Genomic DNA, 17848 nt, shown 5'->3' with positions numbered 1-17848 from the left:
ATACTCTTTGTCTCCAGCAATGAGTTAAGTCATTGGCCCATATCTGTGTCTCCCTCCCAGAGCCCAATACGGCACCCTACAATCTCCTCCTCCTTCAAAGATGCTTAATCAATAGTACTGGGTAGTTGCTCAATTCTCTCTTTACCCTTCCCCTTAGTTTCTTTCCCCCCTCACATACACATTGACATTAGGGGCAGCTAGATGGCACAGTGGATAGAGCACCAGCTCTGGATTCAGGAAGACCTGAGTTCAAATCTGGCCTCAGACACTTGACATTATCTGTGTGACTCTGGGCAAGTCACTTCACCCCATTGCCTCAAAGAAAAAACAAAACATATACAGTGACACTCAAGCAAGTGTATGCAGGCACACACACAGAAATTGTGTTGTTTTTATCTGGAGTTTATTTTTTTAGACTAAGAGCAGAGTATGAAAGTCACAGCCAAAGCACTTGAAAAAGGTCCCGGAGGAGGGGGGCAGGGCAGGTGTGGGGTGGGGAGGTTTAAGGGTTGGGTCCCGGTCTCTGGGGGGGGTTGTTGTTGTCTCACGGTCTCCAAAAGTGTCTGTGCGTTGCATAGGTCGTGTCTTCACAGAAGACAAACGAGGGGCCAGGGGGTGGCTCCCAGGGTAGGGGCCGGGCCTGGTAGGGAAGGGGTCCAAAGCTGGAGGGTAAGGTTAAAGAAGGGACCAGGGGATTAGGAAGGGAAAGGGACTCTGTCTGTCTGTACATTATATATAGAGATATAGAGACTGTACATGCCCACCTGCCACCCGAGCCACCCTTGTTCATTTGCCCCCACCCCTCCCCCACCCCCCAGGGTGACTACTTGTAAACTTGGTCTCCATCCAAACCACAATCCTGGGATGAGGTGGGATAGGGTGGGGGCAGGGGAGGGGAACGTGCTTATTGCTGTAAACAGGGGGAGGGGGCAGCAGGCAGTACCCACCCCCTCACCCACCTAGTCCCCTCCCCCTGATAGGGGGCCTGGCTCTGCCCCTGGAGAGGAGGGACAGATTTGTCTCCCAGACTCCAAATTGCTCTTTCTGGAACTTAGCTGGGGTCTCTCTTGGAGGAAAGAAGGAAAGGGCACCAAGGGGCAGGGTGGAGGGCACCAGGAGGAGGCAGGAAGTTGGGCACTGCCCAAAACCCCCCTCTCCCCCTCCCCCAATTTGGTACCAAAAATCTCCAGAGCCACAAGGCAGGACCCAGGCCAACCTGGGGTTCCTGCTAACAGGATGCCTGGTAGAGTTAGAGTGCCCAGCCCTTAGCATGGCACAGGGCAGGGGTGGGCACAGCCGTCATAGGGTCTACCCTGCATCCATTCAGGGAAGAAAGTTCCCTCCAGAAAGGTGATGGTGGTTTGGCTGCTCTTCCCACCAGCCCTGCCCTCCACCTCTCCCTGCTCTGGGAGCAGAGCTAGGAGGCCAAGAGCGTCATGAGGAAAAAGGCGATGGCCACAGCAAGGGGCAGGTGTTCCCGCTTTGGGCTCGTCCCACTGATGCTCTTCTCCAGCTTGGGCACCTGGGGATTCTCTCCCTCAAAGTCCTCTGTGGATAAACGTACAGATGAGGACTGGGCTTGGGGGAGAGCATGGGGACGCGGCAGCGGGGTAGCAGCAGAGCAAGGGATATGCCCACCCACAGGTAATGGGAAGGAAGGGGGTCTATACCCTTTGCGGGGCAGGGAGAGATGGGCACATGCAAAGGTGAGCCAGAAGGGAAGGCACCAGTGAGGGTGGGGCTGCAGTTCCAGCAGTGGCCACCAGAGGGCGCTGCGCAGACTCACCCAGCACGTTGATCTTCACATTGGGGCCCATGGTGAACTGGGGGAGGGTGGGGATCGGCTTCTCCCCGGAGTGCGATGCTGCGGGGCGGGGTGGGGGATGGGGAAGAGAGGAGGGGAGCTCGTCAGGGCCAGGACCCCCTTCCCCTCCACTACAGCTGGGGGAAAAACTCCTCCCCAGTGCTGCCTCTGCCCCCACCCCCAGGAAGCTGGGGGGTGCCCCAAAGCGGGGGAGCTGGGGATTGGGAGATGGCTGATATTGGAGAAGGGATACTCACTGGAGGCACAGCAGACGAACACCTTCATCTTCAGACACTTCCAGTGCAGGTTGTGAGTGGGCGTCGCTGAGGGAGGAGACAGACTGAACTGGACTCCAGGACTTCCAGGCTAGAAAATCTACCCTCCTCCCAGCCCTTCTTTTAAAACAGAAACCTTTCCTATCGGTCCCCTAGTCTCTTAGATGGTATTGGACACAATACCCACACCAGGAAGACCTCCTGGAGATACTCCCTAGTCAGACCCCACTCTACTTACATTTGTACCCTTCGTCCCTCCCTACCCCCAGCTCCTGGCACATCATTCACAGCACTGTACTGCCCCTTCCCTACATCCCATTCTAGAGAGATTATCACTGAGAGTGACAACCTCATCCCAAAGCTCCAATTTCTCCTTGCGTCCCACCCGAGGCTGCCCAGGACGTGGCCTCTGACCAAGGATCCTTTCCTATACTTGGTCCTTGGGTTGTCATTCAAAGTTAGTGTAGACTCGAGGCCCCGCCCTCAAACTATCTCCTGGAAACTGCTACTGTGAAGCCCCGCCCCCTACCCACTCTTCCCATGCCCCTCCCCCATCCACTCTTAGGCCTGTCACTCACAGATGTAGTAGTACTCGTGGCCTGCGTGGAATTCATAGCCCAGTGAGAAGGCGCTATAGCGCTGGAACTTCTCTGAGAACTTGATTGGGCTGTGGGGAGCGTGGGGTCGGTTGCATTCCCAGCGCTTAAAACCCTGGCTGGCATTGCAGGTTCGGTAGCCACTTCGGCTCACCATGTACAGCACATACTGTTCCGCCCCGCCTCCGGGTCCCGGACCTGCTCCGGGCCCTGAGCCTGAGCTGTTGTAGTGTGGGCAGTAGATGTCCAGGTAATCGTTCACATTCACCTGGACTGTGTAACCATCTCGCCGCAGGCTGCAGGGCAAAGGGAGGTAATCAGAACCCAAGACCGGGATCCCTCCTCCTCTTACTGCTCCCCAAGTCACACTACTGCCCCCGTTGTCTTTCTAGGCCACCCACCCTCTCCTCAAATCCCTCATTATTTCTCCCCATTACCCTTCTCCTACAATATTCTCCTCATTCCTCTTCCCTTTTTGCCAGCGGCCCTCAGCCCATTCGCAATCCTATAGTGTCCCCACAGTCCCAACCATCTCCCCAGTATCCTTTCTACCCTTGTCCCTTTTCCTGGTCTCCCAGCCTAACCACTTTTCCTTGGTATCCCTTCAGTATCCTCTCTCATCCTCTCCCTTTCCCCCTCCCCTCTCCACTAGTGCCTTTAACTCTTGCTCCTTCCCATAATCTTTCTTTCCTTTCCCTCAATGTTCCCCAAACTCTCCCTCCTCCCCTAAAGTTAACCCAGCACCTGTCCATCTCCCCTTGAATCTTTTCCACCCTGCCTTTCCTCTGCTGTCCCAGTCTCTCCCATTTCTTTTGTGCCCCCAGCCCCCCCTTTATCCCAGGGCACCCCTAGCTTTGCCCATCTCCCCAGTATTGTCCTAGTACCTTCTCCATCTCAGTCCTTCTCTCTCTGCCCCTCTTCCCTTAGTATCTCCCTCTTTCTCTAGTGCTCCCCAGCCCCTGTGCATATTCCTAATATCCCCAGCCCCACCCTTCTTCCTTAGTTTCCTTCTTTCCTGTGTCCCTTCTCTGCCCCCTCCCCCAAAATATCCTCCCCCTCTTTCTTCCTCATCCAACTTCTCTCCCCTAGTTTCCTCCCCAGTCCCCTCTCGCCAGTGTCTTTCCACCATATCTTCCCTGGTGTCTCCCCTCCATACCTACCCCCCACTCTCTATCCTTCCCCAATGTCTTTCTAGCTTTCTTTCTCCAGGATCTTGGCAACTTCTCACCCTCTCCTCCCAGCCTCAGCCTTTCTTCAGCTTCAAGTTCCCTTCTTACCTCCCTGCAGTGGGACCCAAGCCACTTTCCCCAGTAATTAGGACCACATCCCTGACCCTCTTTTCTCTGTTCTCTCTGTTCGTTCATTCATTCACTTTCAGCCTACAGACACCACCTGGGGGCAGCAGAGGCTCAGGCAATCTAAGCCCTGCCCACTAAAGGGAGTATGTGCAAGGGGGAAAACATGTGCGTTGGTTACCATGGCAACGAAGCAGGCCCAGGCGACTCCCAGGCCGGACAGGAGTCCCCATCCCCCACAGTACACCTGGGGGACCCGGGAAGAGTTGAGAGAGAGGGTGAGGTTCCCCACCATGTCACTCTGAAGGACACCTTCCCACCCAGCACACCTTTCACACTTGCCACCTCTTGGTGTATCAGATTGAGCCCATCCTCAAACATTGTACAAGCCTCATGCATGCACATGTATTAGTCCTAGGGCAGATACACAAATATGTTCAGCATCCAGTGTTTGCCCCACCATACATCTGTATGTAAGTTAAGTCTTACGTGTGCTATGTAGATGTACCTGATATGCTAACAGCCCAACTCCCATCCACTGGCCCTCCCTCTACCCCTATCCTCTTGCTAGTTCACAAAAACACACTTAGATCCTGCCCCATTTTCCCTCAGCTCTTTCTCCCAGTGTCTCCTCTCACGCCCCTTTGTCCCACAAAGGGATTTATTACCCTGACTTTGAAGGGATGGACCTTACTTAGCATCATACCAAACTACCAAAGCTCTTATTTCACAGCCTACTTCCCCTCCCAACTTGGGCATAGCTGCTCATCCACCAATAGTTCCAAGCAGAAAAATATGTAAGGGGCTCAACATTCATATGAAGAGGCTTGGCCTCCTCTTTAAAAGGTCAAAGAATCATAGGATGACAGATTTGGAACTCTAGGGGATCTCTAAAGTCACCTGGTCCAAACCTCCTATTTTACAGATAAGGAAACTAAGACCTATGTAAATGAAATGACTTGCCCAAGGTCACACAGAAAGTAAGGAGCACAGCCCTAATCCACTGTACCATGCTGAATACTGGGGATCCTGGTCCCTTCATCCTTTACTGTTGGAGATGCTGCCTGCCCACCTCATTGGTGCCATCAAAGTCTGGGTTCTATCTCCTCTTCTGCAGTGAATGGGGTTACTGATGGGCTGGGGTAACTAGATGGAGAAAGTAACAGGGGCCATATTTCACTTTACCCCTTGGGGACAAGGAATCTTCTCTTTCCTGGGGTGAGGGTTGACAAGGAGGTTAAGGAAAGTACCAACTCATCTGGGGATCCCAGTCTCTGGGAACACCCTGAGGACAGGGACTGGATCCCTCAAACATCACTAAGCAATTCCTACTTCCACAAATATTAATTAGCAGCCATTAGGATAACAAGCTTGGAAGCCTCAAAATAGGGTGTCACAGAGGGTCCCATTCTCCCTTGCCCTACTTCTCTAGCCTTTTCTCCCCTTTCCCACCCTGTCTCGAGCACCCTTTTTCCAGGGCTGAGGTGTCCTGCCAGTTGGAATGTATACAACGTTAGGGGCACCCCTTGTGAGAAAAAGGCACTACCCCCATTGAGTCATCAAGTATGCCACCCTCTCCACTTGGTTCCCACGGGGGGTGATGGGTCACTCAGGCCCCTCCCTGGCCCAGGTACCTGGGTGGGCAGGAGCTCTGGCCTGGGGCACTGGGAGCAGGCAAACGGGTTTGACTGGGCCGGGCTTTCAGACTCCGCCCAAGGGCCCTCTCCACCCCCAACCCCAAAGATTCCCTCTTCTCTCTCAGGGTTGAAGAGACATTGAAAATTTGGGGGGTGTTGTGCCAGCACTGCCCCCTCACCATGCCTCGTGCCAATTTCATCCTCACTACACTGGGGCCTCTGTCTTTTGGCCCCGCCCAATACCTACATGCCCACCCCAAATCGGCTCCACCCAGTTACACCACCCCTGTACTCCACTCCCCCACCCCCACCTCATTCCAGCAAGTATCACTCCTCAGGTGCCTCAGCTTAATTAGCAGAGCTGGCAACGGGAGCCTTATAAAAGGGAAGCTAGGCGGGCAGCTGTTACCTCCCTTTACACAGAATGGGGCAGAATGTAAATCTCTGTTCAAAGTATTCCCTAAATTCCCTCCCCTCCATCCCCACCATGTGGGCAATGGGCACTTACCCCAACACAGCCTCCCCCTCAAAGGTTTGTGCCCAACTGGCATCTGGTGGGGGAGGGGCTGGATGCCAGGCTTCCCCAACCGCTACTCCAGGGAGGCGTGGGGTTGAATTCAGCACTTTAATTGAAACTGTCAGTCCTACTCTCTTCCCCAGGGTTGTGGGGAGGAGAACTGCCTTGATTACCCCCTCCCAGTTCCCAAGGAAGCTAAACTAAGCCCTCAAGGGAGTGTAGTGTGTAGGCGGGGAAGGGGTACTCAGACCCATGCTCCTTAGAACCAATTGTCTTCATTCTACTTCTTACCCTTCCCTTTCCTCCACGTACACCAAAAGCCGAAACCTTGGGCTCCCCTACCCCAGTACCTCTCACCTCCCCCACTCTAATCAAGCCTAGGCACGCCCCCACCTTGCTATATTGCCCCCTCACCCCATTATTTCAGCAACACAGGTCTCTGGCTATATCTGGCGTCCGCTTTTTTCCTTCTACTTTCCTCCTCTCTATCAATACTCCATCACCTTTTCTATCCCATTAGTTAGGGCTATAACTAGCCTGTCGACCACTCCCTCTATCTCCTGCCCAACTCTATCGCCCCCACCATCTCCAGAGTACTGTCCCCTTAGCAGACCGGGGAGAGGGACTCAGGCGTTCTGGCTTTCAAGCTGTGGCCCCGCCCTCACGCTAAGGCGCCACAAGAGGGAAGTGGCGGGGTGGCTTGGGTCTCTCCCCCCGGGGCAATTAGGGCTGCACAAACGGGGCATCTAACGAGGCAAGGCTGGGCTTCGAGTGGGGAGAGGGGACCAAGGGGATCCCTGGGAACTTGTTAAATTCCCTACATGCCCCCACCATAACAGCAAAGAGCAACTCTAGAGTGCTGAGGGGAGGAGCTGAGAAATAGGGAGACTGAGAAGAGAGAGAAGGAAGACCAAAAACTCGCTGTCCTCTTGCCTCCCTACCCCGGCGTTAGGCACTGAAGCGCCGGCTCCGTTGCGCGCTCCCGCAACAGCGCTTTCAGTTTTTCCATACAGCAGGTAGAGGCTTGGGCCACGTGCGCGCGACGTGGGGGTCTGCGCGTCCTCCCGGGTGGGAGAAGAGAGGGGGCGAGAGCGCTCTCTCGAGCGCGCGTGCACGTTTAGGCGCCCTCCTATCGAACCCACCCCACCCTGGGTCGTCCCAACATCCCTGCGGGAGCATCCCAACAGCAAGGCCCCAGGGCCCCGGGGGACCGTGAAGAACCTTTCCCTGCAAAGGCTCGCCCCCTCCCACTCCCATAGCGCCGGGTCTATGCCCCGGACTTCCCCCTACCCCAACTGGGGGAGGAGAATGAACACCGCCCGCCCCCACCGCCCCTCCTCCCTGCGACAGCAGCGGCGGCGGCGAAGGTTTATTGATCTGCACGGCGGAGAGGAGCGAGAGACACACAGAGACTGAAGCAGAGAGTTAGAGACAGAGGAGAGACAGGAACAGAAGCAAAGACGGTGGCACACAGAGATAGAAGCTGCTAGGAACATAAGAAATGAAGACCGAGCGAGGTAGTCTCGCAAAGACAGAGAATAGAGGCAGAAATCGGAACAGAGACATAGGCAAAGGTAGAGAGAGACTGAAAACAAGGCAGTGATAAAGAGACAAGTACGGTGTGAGATACTAATAAACACAGACCAAGAAATTGGCGGGGGGGGGGGGGAAGGCGGCCGCCAAGAGACCAGACCTCCACATACACAAGGATATGAGAGACAGAAACAGACCCAGAGAATCCCAGACATGTCTTCTGCTAAGCTCCTCAATTCCTGGGCTGATTGTAGCCTACAATCCAGGTCCTTTCTACCTCCTTCTCTACCCCCCACCCCCATACCCTTCTTAGCTTTACACATAGCCCTCCCACTTTGGCCACAGTCTGCCCAGCAGGTGCAGGCTCTGTCCAGACTATGCCCCCACAAAGGGGCCCCTCTGTAGGTTTTGGATCTGGAAACCTATGCCTCTTTGGCCCCTGGCTGCTCACCCCCAATGTGACCTCATTAGGTGACAGACCCTCCTCACTTAATGGGGAGTGGGGAGGTGTTGGGGGGGTGGATATAAAGACCCTTCCCACGTGACCTCTAAGGGGCGGGATAGCAAGGGCCCTCCCCACGTGACCCCCAAGGGGGCCAGAGACCCTTCCCACGTGATCCGGGGGTGGCAAGTAGAGCCCATCCCCACGTGACCCCGGGTGGGGAGTGAGGGGCGGTGGAAGCCTGTGGCTCCGTAGGGCCCCGCCCCCAAGCTCTCCCGCTCCCCGCCCCCAGCTCCCCGGCCCTCTCTTCTCCCGGCTCCGGAGCACGTCGCTCTCACGATTTATGGGGCCGCGGCTGCCGCAGTGAGGGAGCCGGGGAGCCCGGGCGCAGCGGCAACAAAGGCCGAGGGAAGCAAGGGGGGGGCGGTGCCCTGCTCGCCCCTAGGACACGATCCCCTCCTCGCCCGACACTCCTCAATGCAAGGCAGCCGAGGGGAGAGTTACCCCCACCCCCCAGCCTGAACCGCCCCCACTCCTACACTGGAATTATCACCTGTGCTCAGGTAGGGGAGGCCCTGACCTTCCTACCACCAACCCCTCAGGATCAAGTCTTGCATCCCTCCACCATCACCATCGCCTTTCAAAGCGGGCGGGCCCTTAAGGGCAGCGGGGAGACCCGAGAGCCCCCTTACCTACGCGCTCCCGACTCTCCACCAGACTCTAGAGGGGCGGAGAGGCGTGCGTGCCCAGGGGTGGGGGAGAGAAGAGAAAAGTGGGGAGGGGGTGCCATCTTACCCCCCCAATCATTTCCTCTAGCCCTTCGAAACTCTCCCCTTCCCGCTGGGGGAGGGGGCAGGCCGAGAGACAAATCCTCTACCTCTTAAGATTTCCAAGATTGGAGGGGGGATGTTGGCTCATCCCCACCCCACCCCCCAGTCTGACACTCCGGGCGCTAGAAGGAGGGGGAGCCGCTGAGCCCAAAACAACAAAGAACGAAGCCGCGCGAGGCAGCCCCTCCCCTGGGAGGTTGGGGGTCGGGGCTGCTCTGTTCTCCAGGGTCCCCTCCCTCTAGGGCATTACGGTTTGCTCCCTAAGCCATCCTCTTCCCTTGGGGAGGGGGTAATATCTAAAGCTTCTCCCGTCGCCGCCCAGGCAGGTGTGACAGTGAGCTCCCCCTATACCCCCCGCACCCCTAGGGACAGACCCCCCCCCATACACACTCAACACTCGAAAAAAGCGAGGGCGATACACACAGCAGCTCCGTGGGGAGGAGGAAACAAGGGCAGCTAAGAGTGAGAGAGAAGCAAGGACTGACATACAGAACCGGGCCACACAACCACATGAAGATGAATAGCCAGGGCACAGCAGACACACAGTGACAAGCCCAGCCGAAACACACAACCACAAACGCCCAGCATACACATCCGAGGAAAACATACACAACCTGACCCAGACGTACCACACACGTATCCCGGAGACCGAGACACTGACAACCACACGAACTCAGGCATAACCACACACTTCCATTCTCCACATACAACCCTAAATGGACCCTGACCGCCCCTTCCCCAACGGGCTGACAGCCCTCTCCTACCATCACCCCCACCCCACCCCCAGACACCATCGTCGACGCAGACACACAAATCACACACTCAGACACATGCACATTGACAGCGGCGCACGACCGCTCACACTTAGAGGCACACACACACCATCTCCAAGCTGAGTGTGTGTTTGTGACATGACAGCCCCCCCCTCCCCAACGCTTCATCCTCCATATCTCTCTATCTCTCTGTTGCCCCATAGCTCTCATTCTAGAGCGAACAGCGAGTCCAGGCAGGGTACCCCAAGTTAGCGACACAACCCACACACTCAGAAGCTGACATTCACATAGACATAACACACATTTTTCCTGTCCTCTCGGAGAGATTCAAAGATAGAGACAACTCCCCCCCGTAAGTCCCTCGCCTCCCACTTTGAAAAGATGAGACTGAGAGAACCCCAAACACCGCTCTTAAACACCCTCCCAAATGAAAGCAGGTCAATGGCCTTCTGAAACCTGCCTTCCCTAAGTTGGTCTCTTCTTCCAGGGCTTCCCAGAAAGACACCCCCAAATCCGGGCCCCCTGACTAAACGCGGGGGCGGGGAAGGAGGGTGGGGATGTAGGACGGGGGCGTGCGACTCCCGCTGTGTGGTGCCGCGAGAAATAGGGAGGGAAAGGGGTTCCGGGGATCTGGACAGCTTCCTTAGCACATCCCCCTACGCTACTGCTCCCCAACCTACTAAATCAGAACCCTCAGATACTCCCCTTGAATCTTCCCAGACGCCCCCAGCGCCCTCTCCCTCCCTCCTGAGCCGGCCCCAATCTCTCCAGCGCGCCCATCCCAAGACCCCGATGCCCTGATCTCCAGGCTTCCCCACCCAGCGCCCCCCAATGCCTCCAGCGCCCCCTTCCTTCCGACCTACTCCGACCCCCCTTCCCAGGCCTCTCCTTGCATCCCTGTTAGACTCCTGATGCCCCCCACCCCCATCTCCCCAGATTCCCCCCGGCGCCTCCCGATCTGCCTTTCCTCTCCGGGCCCCAACCTCTCCCGAACCCCCGCCCTCCCTGGGGTCTCCGGGTTCCCTCGGACTCACTGCTGGTTGGAGCTGTTCCAGTACACCGCATGCCGGTTCCCCAGCGCCCCCCCGGGCCCCTGGGCCAGCAGCGGCAGCAGCGGCACGGGCACCAGCAGCAGCAGCAGCAGCAGCGGAGCCGCCGCCATCCCCGGAGCCGCCGCCGCCGCCGCCCCCCGACTGAGCTCCGCTCCCCGCTTCTCCGCTCCCAGCTCCCTGCTGCCGCCGCCGCCGCCGCCGCCGCCGCCGCCGCCGGCCCCCGAGCCCTAGGCCACGCCCCCACCCTTCCCCCTCCGCTTGCCCAGCGCGCCCCCGACGCCCCGCCCCCGGCGCGCGCCCACCCACCCAAAGGCTCCGCCCCTCTCCCTTCCCTGCCCGGGCTCGCGCGGCGCGTGGGAGATGGGAACTCGGGCTTCCCTCCCCTCTCGGGAACGTGCTTGCGCTTTCTGATCCTCCTCCTCTTGCCCTGGCTCGGCTTGAGAAGCTATCAAAAGGACTTGTAGTCCGCCGCTTCCAAAAAGGAATTCCCCAAGGGAAGAGATTGGGGAGGCTAGAAGCCTGGGCTACTACCTCTCATCTCCTCCGGGACAGGGTGGGTCTAAACTAATCCAAAGACTCAAACCATAAAATCTGAGAAGTCTGTTCCTCTGCTAACTGGAAGATCTGAGTGAGGGCTGGGCATGAAAGATCTCAAGGGTCTCTAATCTAGGAAATGACTGGGAATGGGAGAGGGTGTTTTTTTGAGGACAGAGAGAAGCAGAATAACAACAGCTATGACAATAATAGCTTAACACTTATATAGTGTTTTAAGCTTTGTAAAGTGCTTTACATATTTACATCTGTCAACAGAACAATCCTCCCCTTTAAGCTTTCTCCCTTTGCCAGTTCCCAGAGGGCAGAAGGCAAAATATAGGGACGCAGGTGGACAGATACCCTGGCACAGGAGAGGTTGTTATTGTGACCTGGTAGCCTTTCCTAGACAGATGGGCAGGGAGTGCAGGGGTGGGATAGGAGATGTCATTAAGTTAAGGGGAAACTCAGGCCCTAAAAATGTTAGGATTAGGAAAGGACCATGATCAGAGTCCTTACTCCTTAATGGGCAAAGAAGATCAGTAGTGAGGGGAAAAGAGGAGGGTGCTCTAAGCTCAACAAAACCCATTCTGGGTTAGAGAACTGGGGGGTGTCTCCTAAAACACGCAAAAGGTGTCATTAAGAACAGACACAAAAGGAGCTAGTCTCACACTGACACATGCCTCTTACATTCACACACTTGGGCTTCCCCAGCTGCTAGAGGTAGGGACACACTCTTCCTCTCCACCCCCTTCTCTCAGTACAGCCAATGGTACCTAGCCTTTCCACACCCATTCTCAGACACCTGAATACAGAAGCATAGAGGGCAGAGCACAGGCCACAAACCAAGTCTTTCAACACAATCCCTGTATACACAGTTATGCTGAGGCACACAGTTCCTCTCACAAAAAAAGCAAAAACACATGCCCATATCTGGCACACATTTCTGTTTCCTCCCCTGTTCCACTTTCTTGTCTCTCTTCTTCCTTTTCCTCTTCTCTCTTTCCCTTTCTTTATCCCAACAGATTAAAGTTAGGAGGAAGAATGAAGAATATGGAATAGGGACATGCCAAACTCCTCTTGTGGGAAGAATCAGGCTAATGGGTGGGATGACATGGTTTTCAGAAACCTAGGCAAGCCCCTGTACCCACAGGGATTGGCACTACTCCCAGCTACCCCTAGAGAGAAGCACACATGAATACCCCTGACCCTGATGCCCACAATTAAAAACCGTCAGAATCAAGGCGTGTGTGTCATGTGCTTTCCATAAGTGCCTGGTAGGCAGTACCAACCAGAATTGGCACTGTGCCCAATAGCTGCCCAGCAAACAGGCAAGAGCTGACAGTGTTGTCCCTGGGCTCCCCTATTCCCCTAGGGGACCTCCTCTCCCTCCTAAGCAATCAGAAGATAAATTAGGCCCCTTGGGGTAGTTTGGATGGAACTTCACAAACACTCTCCCCTTCCCTCTCCTGAGAGCTTCTTATGGTTTTTCCCAAGACAGATGGCTGTAGTGGAAGGAGAACCGGACCAGGCAATAGATCTGAATTCAAGTTATGCTAGTGACACTTAGCACTATCTATGTGCTAGTTATTTCTCTGGGTCTCAGTTTCTTCATGCATAAAATGATAATAACACTTACATGACCTCCCTTGAAGGATTGTTGGGAGAAGACCATTTTTGTAAAGATTAAAATATTGTGGCAATAAGATGTTGTCATTTTGTTTTTTAACTGGTGCCAACCATCATATAGCTTACCTCTCAGGGGTCCAAGACCTTCAGCTATGGAGCCTCACTTCTTTCCTTATTCCCACTTTCATCTCTTCTAGATGATAAAGATATCTGTGCTAAGGAGAGAAGGAGGCCCTTTTCTATAACCTCTAGGGGTTTGGGCTCATTGCCATAAGGTTTAATATCTCTCTATGAGGGTGGAGATTTCCTTGGGCTTGGTCTCATAATTAACTAATTTAGGTCCTTCTTTCTAGGACCTGAGCTCTTCCCTTGTAGAGTTTTGGCCTTTTTCTCCAAAGTCTAAGACTTTCCCTATAAGGTCTGGGCATCTAACTATGAGAATATCTGCCTTAACCATCCTCAGGCCTTCTTTACCTCTGACCTTTCAGACTCCAAAACCTTTAAGGCATTCTCCCATTTCCCTAGCCTCCCAGCTAAAAAGGTGAGATTCTGCTTTCTGGTGGTCTCCCTAGCTTAGTGCCTAGAGTCACAACGAGGTGAGCAGGTCTATGGAAGAGGGAAGCTCTCTGGCTGGCTGGCATGGCCAGACACAGCTCCTGGGACAGCGGGTGGCAACCGCAGAGCTGAGCCATGTTCAATAAATCATAGAGGCTGGGGCCTGGGGGAGGGGGGAGGCTAGGGGGAAGGGGGGGGGCTATAGATAAATAATTCATTAAACAAATAAACACAGGCGCTGGAGAGAGAGAAGAGCAGGCAAGAGTGTAAGCAGGAGAGGCAGCCGCCAGCTCTAGGCATGAAATATTCAAAGGTTCTGCACCTCCAACACAGGACCCACACATGCTTACCAACACACAACCACATGTGTGTGTCATAATATGGAGATGTGTTCCAACAAGAGAAGCACATGTATCCCCTGACACTAAGACGTATATTCAGAAAGCCATGTGGGTTCTAATAAACATAAGTGTATCTTGACTTGGATCTATACACATACAAACATTAGCATGAAGAACATGTGTGTATAATATGTATGTCTCCAGATTTAGGAAGCAGAGAATTTTCATACAGAAATGGGTGGCTGCCAAGTGTGTGAATGTGTGTGAAAGAGACAATAACACAGAGACTGAGAGACAGATTGGGATCTTTTGCTTCTAGTCATTATCAACCCTCCCACAAAGGACTTTAAAAAAATTAAGATTCCTAGAGAACAGGCACCTAGAAACCTAGAGAATGAAGAAAAAGGATGGCATATCTGGAAAGTGGAAGATGGCATTTACAAGGTGGTAGAGTTGAGTTTGGAGCAATGATAGCTCACAGTAACAGAAATTTAAGGTTAATAAAGCACTTTTCTCATAATAGCCTCATGAGGAACCGGTAAAGGTTTTATTGTCCCCATTTTGCAGATGAGAAAACCAAGACTCAGAAATGGTAAGTTACTCATGCGGGGACACAACTAGTTTCTGCTATTGCTAGGATTTTAACTCATATCTCTTCTAGCTTCAGGAAGTTGGAGAGTAAGGAGATAGAAAGGAAGGATAGGATTTGGGAGTGGGGAATTAACCACTGCTATTATGGTTAAGGGACTACTAACATTCCTTAAAATTATTCTGAGGACCTAACTAATTCTTCTAAGATCCTTTCTTTTTGGATCTCAATATTACTTCAACTGCATTTCTCCTTTGCTCTTTCTGAATTTTCCTAATGGATATGATAAGGTGATACATAGTAGATGGACTAGGTCCCAGAGAGACACTGGAGAAAGCCCTAGCTGTTTGGGTTCCCTATTCCCTGATTCATTCTACTTCATCAAATCCCATTCTATCCCCTACAAAAATTACTCCTCCTAACTCTCTTCTCAGGATACTTCTACCCCTAGTAAGGCTTTTCGCATCTCCCTTGACACCTCCTCTCCCTGCCCAAAATCATCACAGCAAATGGTTAGAGGGCAAATGAAGATGGGGGAATCAAAGAAAAAGAAGAGGGATCTCTGTAGTAGCACAAACTCCACTCCATCCCACCCAGTTCCCTGAGTGTGCCCTGGCTAAGGGTCTCCAAGTAGAGCTTGTCGTGTGAAGCCTGGGAGTGACAGCTAGGGATGGGTGGGGAGAATTTAGGTCTGTGAGGCAGGTAGAGAGAAAGGGGAGGGGGAGCGGATTGGGACATTGGATTGCTCCTCAGGCTCCTTCCCAGACTGCCCCAGCATTCCCCAGTCTCTTGTCTCACTTGGAAAGGATCTGTTCCCCTGGGGAGAGAGCCAAAAGAGGACTAGTTTGTACAGGTCCCAGTTCCTCAGCAGACAGACAAGTAGCAGAGTAGGGGGAAGGGCCCCCCAATTTTTTCCTGGGGAAATAGGATCCTCCATGCCTTCTTCTCCTCCAACTCTATTTTTGAGGGAAGGTATAAGAAGATGTGACATGATTACAGAGCCAAGGAAACCTCATTAGAAACATCAGGTCATATCCCCATTCTTTTCTACCCACACAGAGACCTTGGAATGTTTTGGAAAACAAGGTCACATATGAGGACTACCATCCTCTCTTCTTCACATCCCAGCCTAAGGTCTGACAGCAGGGCTCCTCTCACCTCCCATCCCCTGGGTCTTCCCTGACTTCTCCTGACTTCTCCTCCCTCATATTAGGCAGATTCAGACCAACTCATGCAAGATCTTCACAGTAAAGAATCGATTTGTAATAAAACCGACGTCATGTATTGGAGTCAGCAAAAGATATTCCAGAGACAGAGAGGCCAGGCAGTCTTGACATGGACACAGACATAAATGTATAGATTCAGACACTGACAGAGACAAAGTTGCACAAGGACAGACAGAACAGCCCCAGATGCACAATTAAGCTGAGACACACAATCACACATTCACAGTCACACTGAGAGATACACAGTGATAAACACACAGCATGAGGATTCACACTATCTTGGCCTCAACCACACATTCCCTACACCCCCCCCCCCAGGCCCCTCTCTGGCTCCCTGTCATGATCCTTTAGGTGCCTAGTCTGCCTCTAGACACCCTTAGGCTCACCCCACCCCCCTCCTCCCACCCTAGTCTGGACCACAGATTCCAGTTCCACCTGAGGGCTGATGCTTTGAGAGTTAATGACAGCTCATTGGTGCTTAATTGAGGAGGAGGGGGAAAGGAAACAGCCTTGGCACAATATAGAAGGGTGGGGACTGACCCCTACCAGAGTGGGGCATCTAGGGTAATGATGTGTATGGCCCTGGGAGTTGACTCTGGGGAATATTCTCTGGCCCTGCCTTCTCCAATCTAAGTTGAGTAAGTCCTCCTACCCCCAAGAACATTTATTTTACCAGTTAAAACTCCAGACATCTCTGACTACCCCTCCCCCATCCATGCCCAAAGAGAATAAGGGCCAAAATGGGCCCTTTCCCCTTTTCTCAGCCTCTGAACTAATCTGAACTCTCCAAACTAATTGATCTGAAAGTCTGTGACTTTTCTTTAAAAATTTTTTAAAATTACAATTACAAACGTAATAAACATGAACATTTTAAAATACAAACAAAAAAACTAGAAGAAAGGATTAGGAATGAAACTTGAAACTTACATTATAGTGGGTTTTTTTTTTTAAAGGGTACATTAAATTTCCCATGATAGTAACAAAACTATTCTGCTTCTCTGTGTCTCCTGAATGTCCTTTGGCTCTCCTGTATATTTTTGTGTATTTTAAAAATGTTTTATTGACATGAATTTCTTTTCTTGTTCTTTTCCCATTATTGCTGTGATGCACCTACCTTCCCTTGTAACAAAGAATAGACAAGGAAAACAAATCAGCACATTGGTTTGGTCAAAAAACATACATCTCATTTTGCACCTCTAGTCCATCACTTAGACGTGTCCAGTTGCTTTTTCAAGCATGCAAAGATCAATTTGGCCTAGAACAGGCTAGATGGGGAACAGTTGAAGAGAGAGATTGGGAGAACACTGAAGAGACGGGAGGAAACTAGGGGAGATAGGCAGGGCATGCACTGGGGAAGAAAGACAGTAGATGGGTGGATAGTAGAGGTGAGAGGCAGGGAATGGGTCTCTGGGAGGTGACTGGGGGACATGGGTGGAGGGGGGGAAGGCTGGAGGGAGATTCTGGGAAAGTTGTGGTGGAAAGGACTGGAAAAGTGGAGTTGATTTCTCAATTGGAATATAATATCAAATATATCTTATGGGGACATTGGGTTAGACTGGAGAGGATACTGGGAAGACAGGGGCAAGAGCTGGGAAACATTAGGAAGTGAAGTGGAAGAATTGAGGGTAAAGAAGGAAGGACTGAGAAAATGGGATTGATTTTTAATTCTGACTATGTGAATAACATGCAAATTGGACATAGACATATTCAAATGAACACTTAGATCTAAGAACCAATTCTGTGGGATGGCAATGCCAGTTCCTCCTCCTGTCACTTCAGGACCACTCCAAAAAGCTCCACTTCTTGGGTTAGCTGAATCTGGGGATTTCTGCTCTGGAAGTGGGGGGGAAACTTGGAGAAGATGGGAGTACCCCCCTAGGATAGCCTCCTCATTCCACAGTACCATCCTACTATCCACTGAAGGTAGCAGCAGCTAGGAATGAGGGAGAGGCACAGTGCCCTCAGGTTTAGTGGGCCCCCGAAAGGGGTAAGTGGGGAGGGGGGCTTCCCATCCTCCATGTCTCCACCAATGGGAGTCTCCATTGATGACCTCATGCCCCGGGCCCCAGGATTCCATTGGCTGTTTGATGCAGGGGCACCCGTTCCATCTGCGTCATAGCTGGGGATCTCCCGACTACCTTACTGAGATGTTCTGGAAAAAGGGGCGTCCTAGCACATAGTAGGCTCCCAATGAATATCTGTTGAATGAATCGAGGAATGAAT

General features: G+C 52.9%; 1 protein-coding gene across 3 annotated transcripts; it reads right to left on the bottom strand.

Moving 5' to 3' along the window:
- Window positions 1-381: 381 nt before the first annotated feature.
- On the bottom strand, window positions 382-10957 carry EFNA3 (ephrin A3). 3 transcript variants are annotated; one of them, XM_020992036.2, is made up of 5 exons: window positions 10737-10957; window positions 2658-2971; window positions 2062-2127; window positions 1787-1864; window positions 382-1548 (listed from the first exon to the last, which is right to left on the bottom strand). In XM_020992036.2, the coding sequence occupies exons 1-5, from the start codon at window positions 10862-10864 to the stop codon at window positions 1418-1420; spliced, it is 717 nt and encodes a 238-aa protein (XP_020847695.1). In that variant the 5' UTR covers window positions 10865-10957; the 3' UTR covers window positions 382-1417. The 3 variants fall into 3 exon arrangements, with proteins under 3 accessions (XP_020847695.1, XP_020847698.1, XP_078012280.1); XM_020992039.2 differs by lacking the exon at window positions 10737-10957 and adding an exon at window positions 7066-7267; XM_078156154.1 differs by lacking the exon at window positions 1787-1864.
- Between the last annotated feature and the right edge of the window lie 6891 nt (window positions 10958-17848).

This window comes from Phascolarctos cinereus, unplaced genomic scaffold, assembly GCF_003287225.1.
Source record: "Phascolarctos cinereus isolate Bilbo 61053 unplaced genomic scaffold, phaCin_HiC Scaffold_5;HRSCAF=322, whole genome shotgun sequence".
In the NCBI taxonomy this organism is placed as follows: Eukaryota; Metazoa; Chordata; class Mammalia; order Diprotodontia; family Phascolarctidae; genus Phascolarctos; species Phascolarctos cinereus.
The sequence above is the reverse complement of the archived record's forward strand: the minus strand, read 5'-3'. Positions and strand labels throughout refer to the sequence as shown.

What these genes read in the sequence shown, in the direction of transcription:
- EFNA3 (XM_020992036.2), bottom strand. Translation starts at nt 10,864, where the DNA reads ATGGCGGCGGCTCCGCTGCTGCTGCTGCTGCTGCTGGTGCCCGTGCCG. An exon ending in TGGAACAGCTCCAACCAGCA is followed by an intron (nt 2,972 to 10,736) that starts GTGAGTCCGAGG and finishes TTTGCCCTGCAG; the next exon opens with CCTGCGGCGAGATGGTTACA. An exon ending in TGTGAAGATCAACGTGCTGG is followed by an intron (nt 1,549 to 1,786) that starts GTGAGTCTGCGC and finishes GTTTATCCACAG; the next exon opens with AGGACTTTGAGGGAGAGAAT.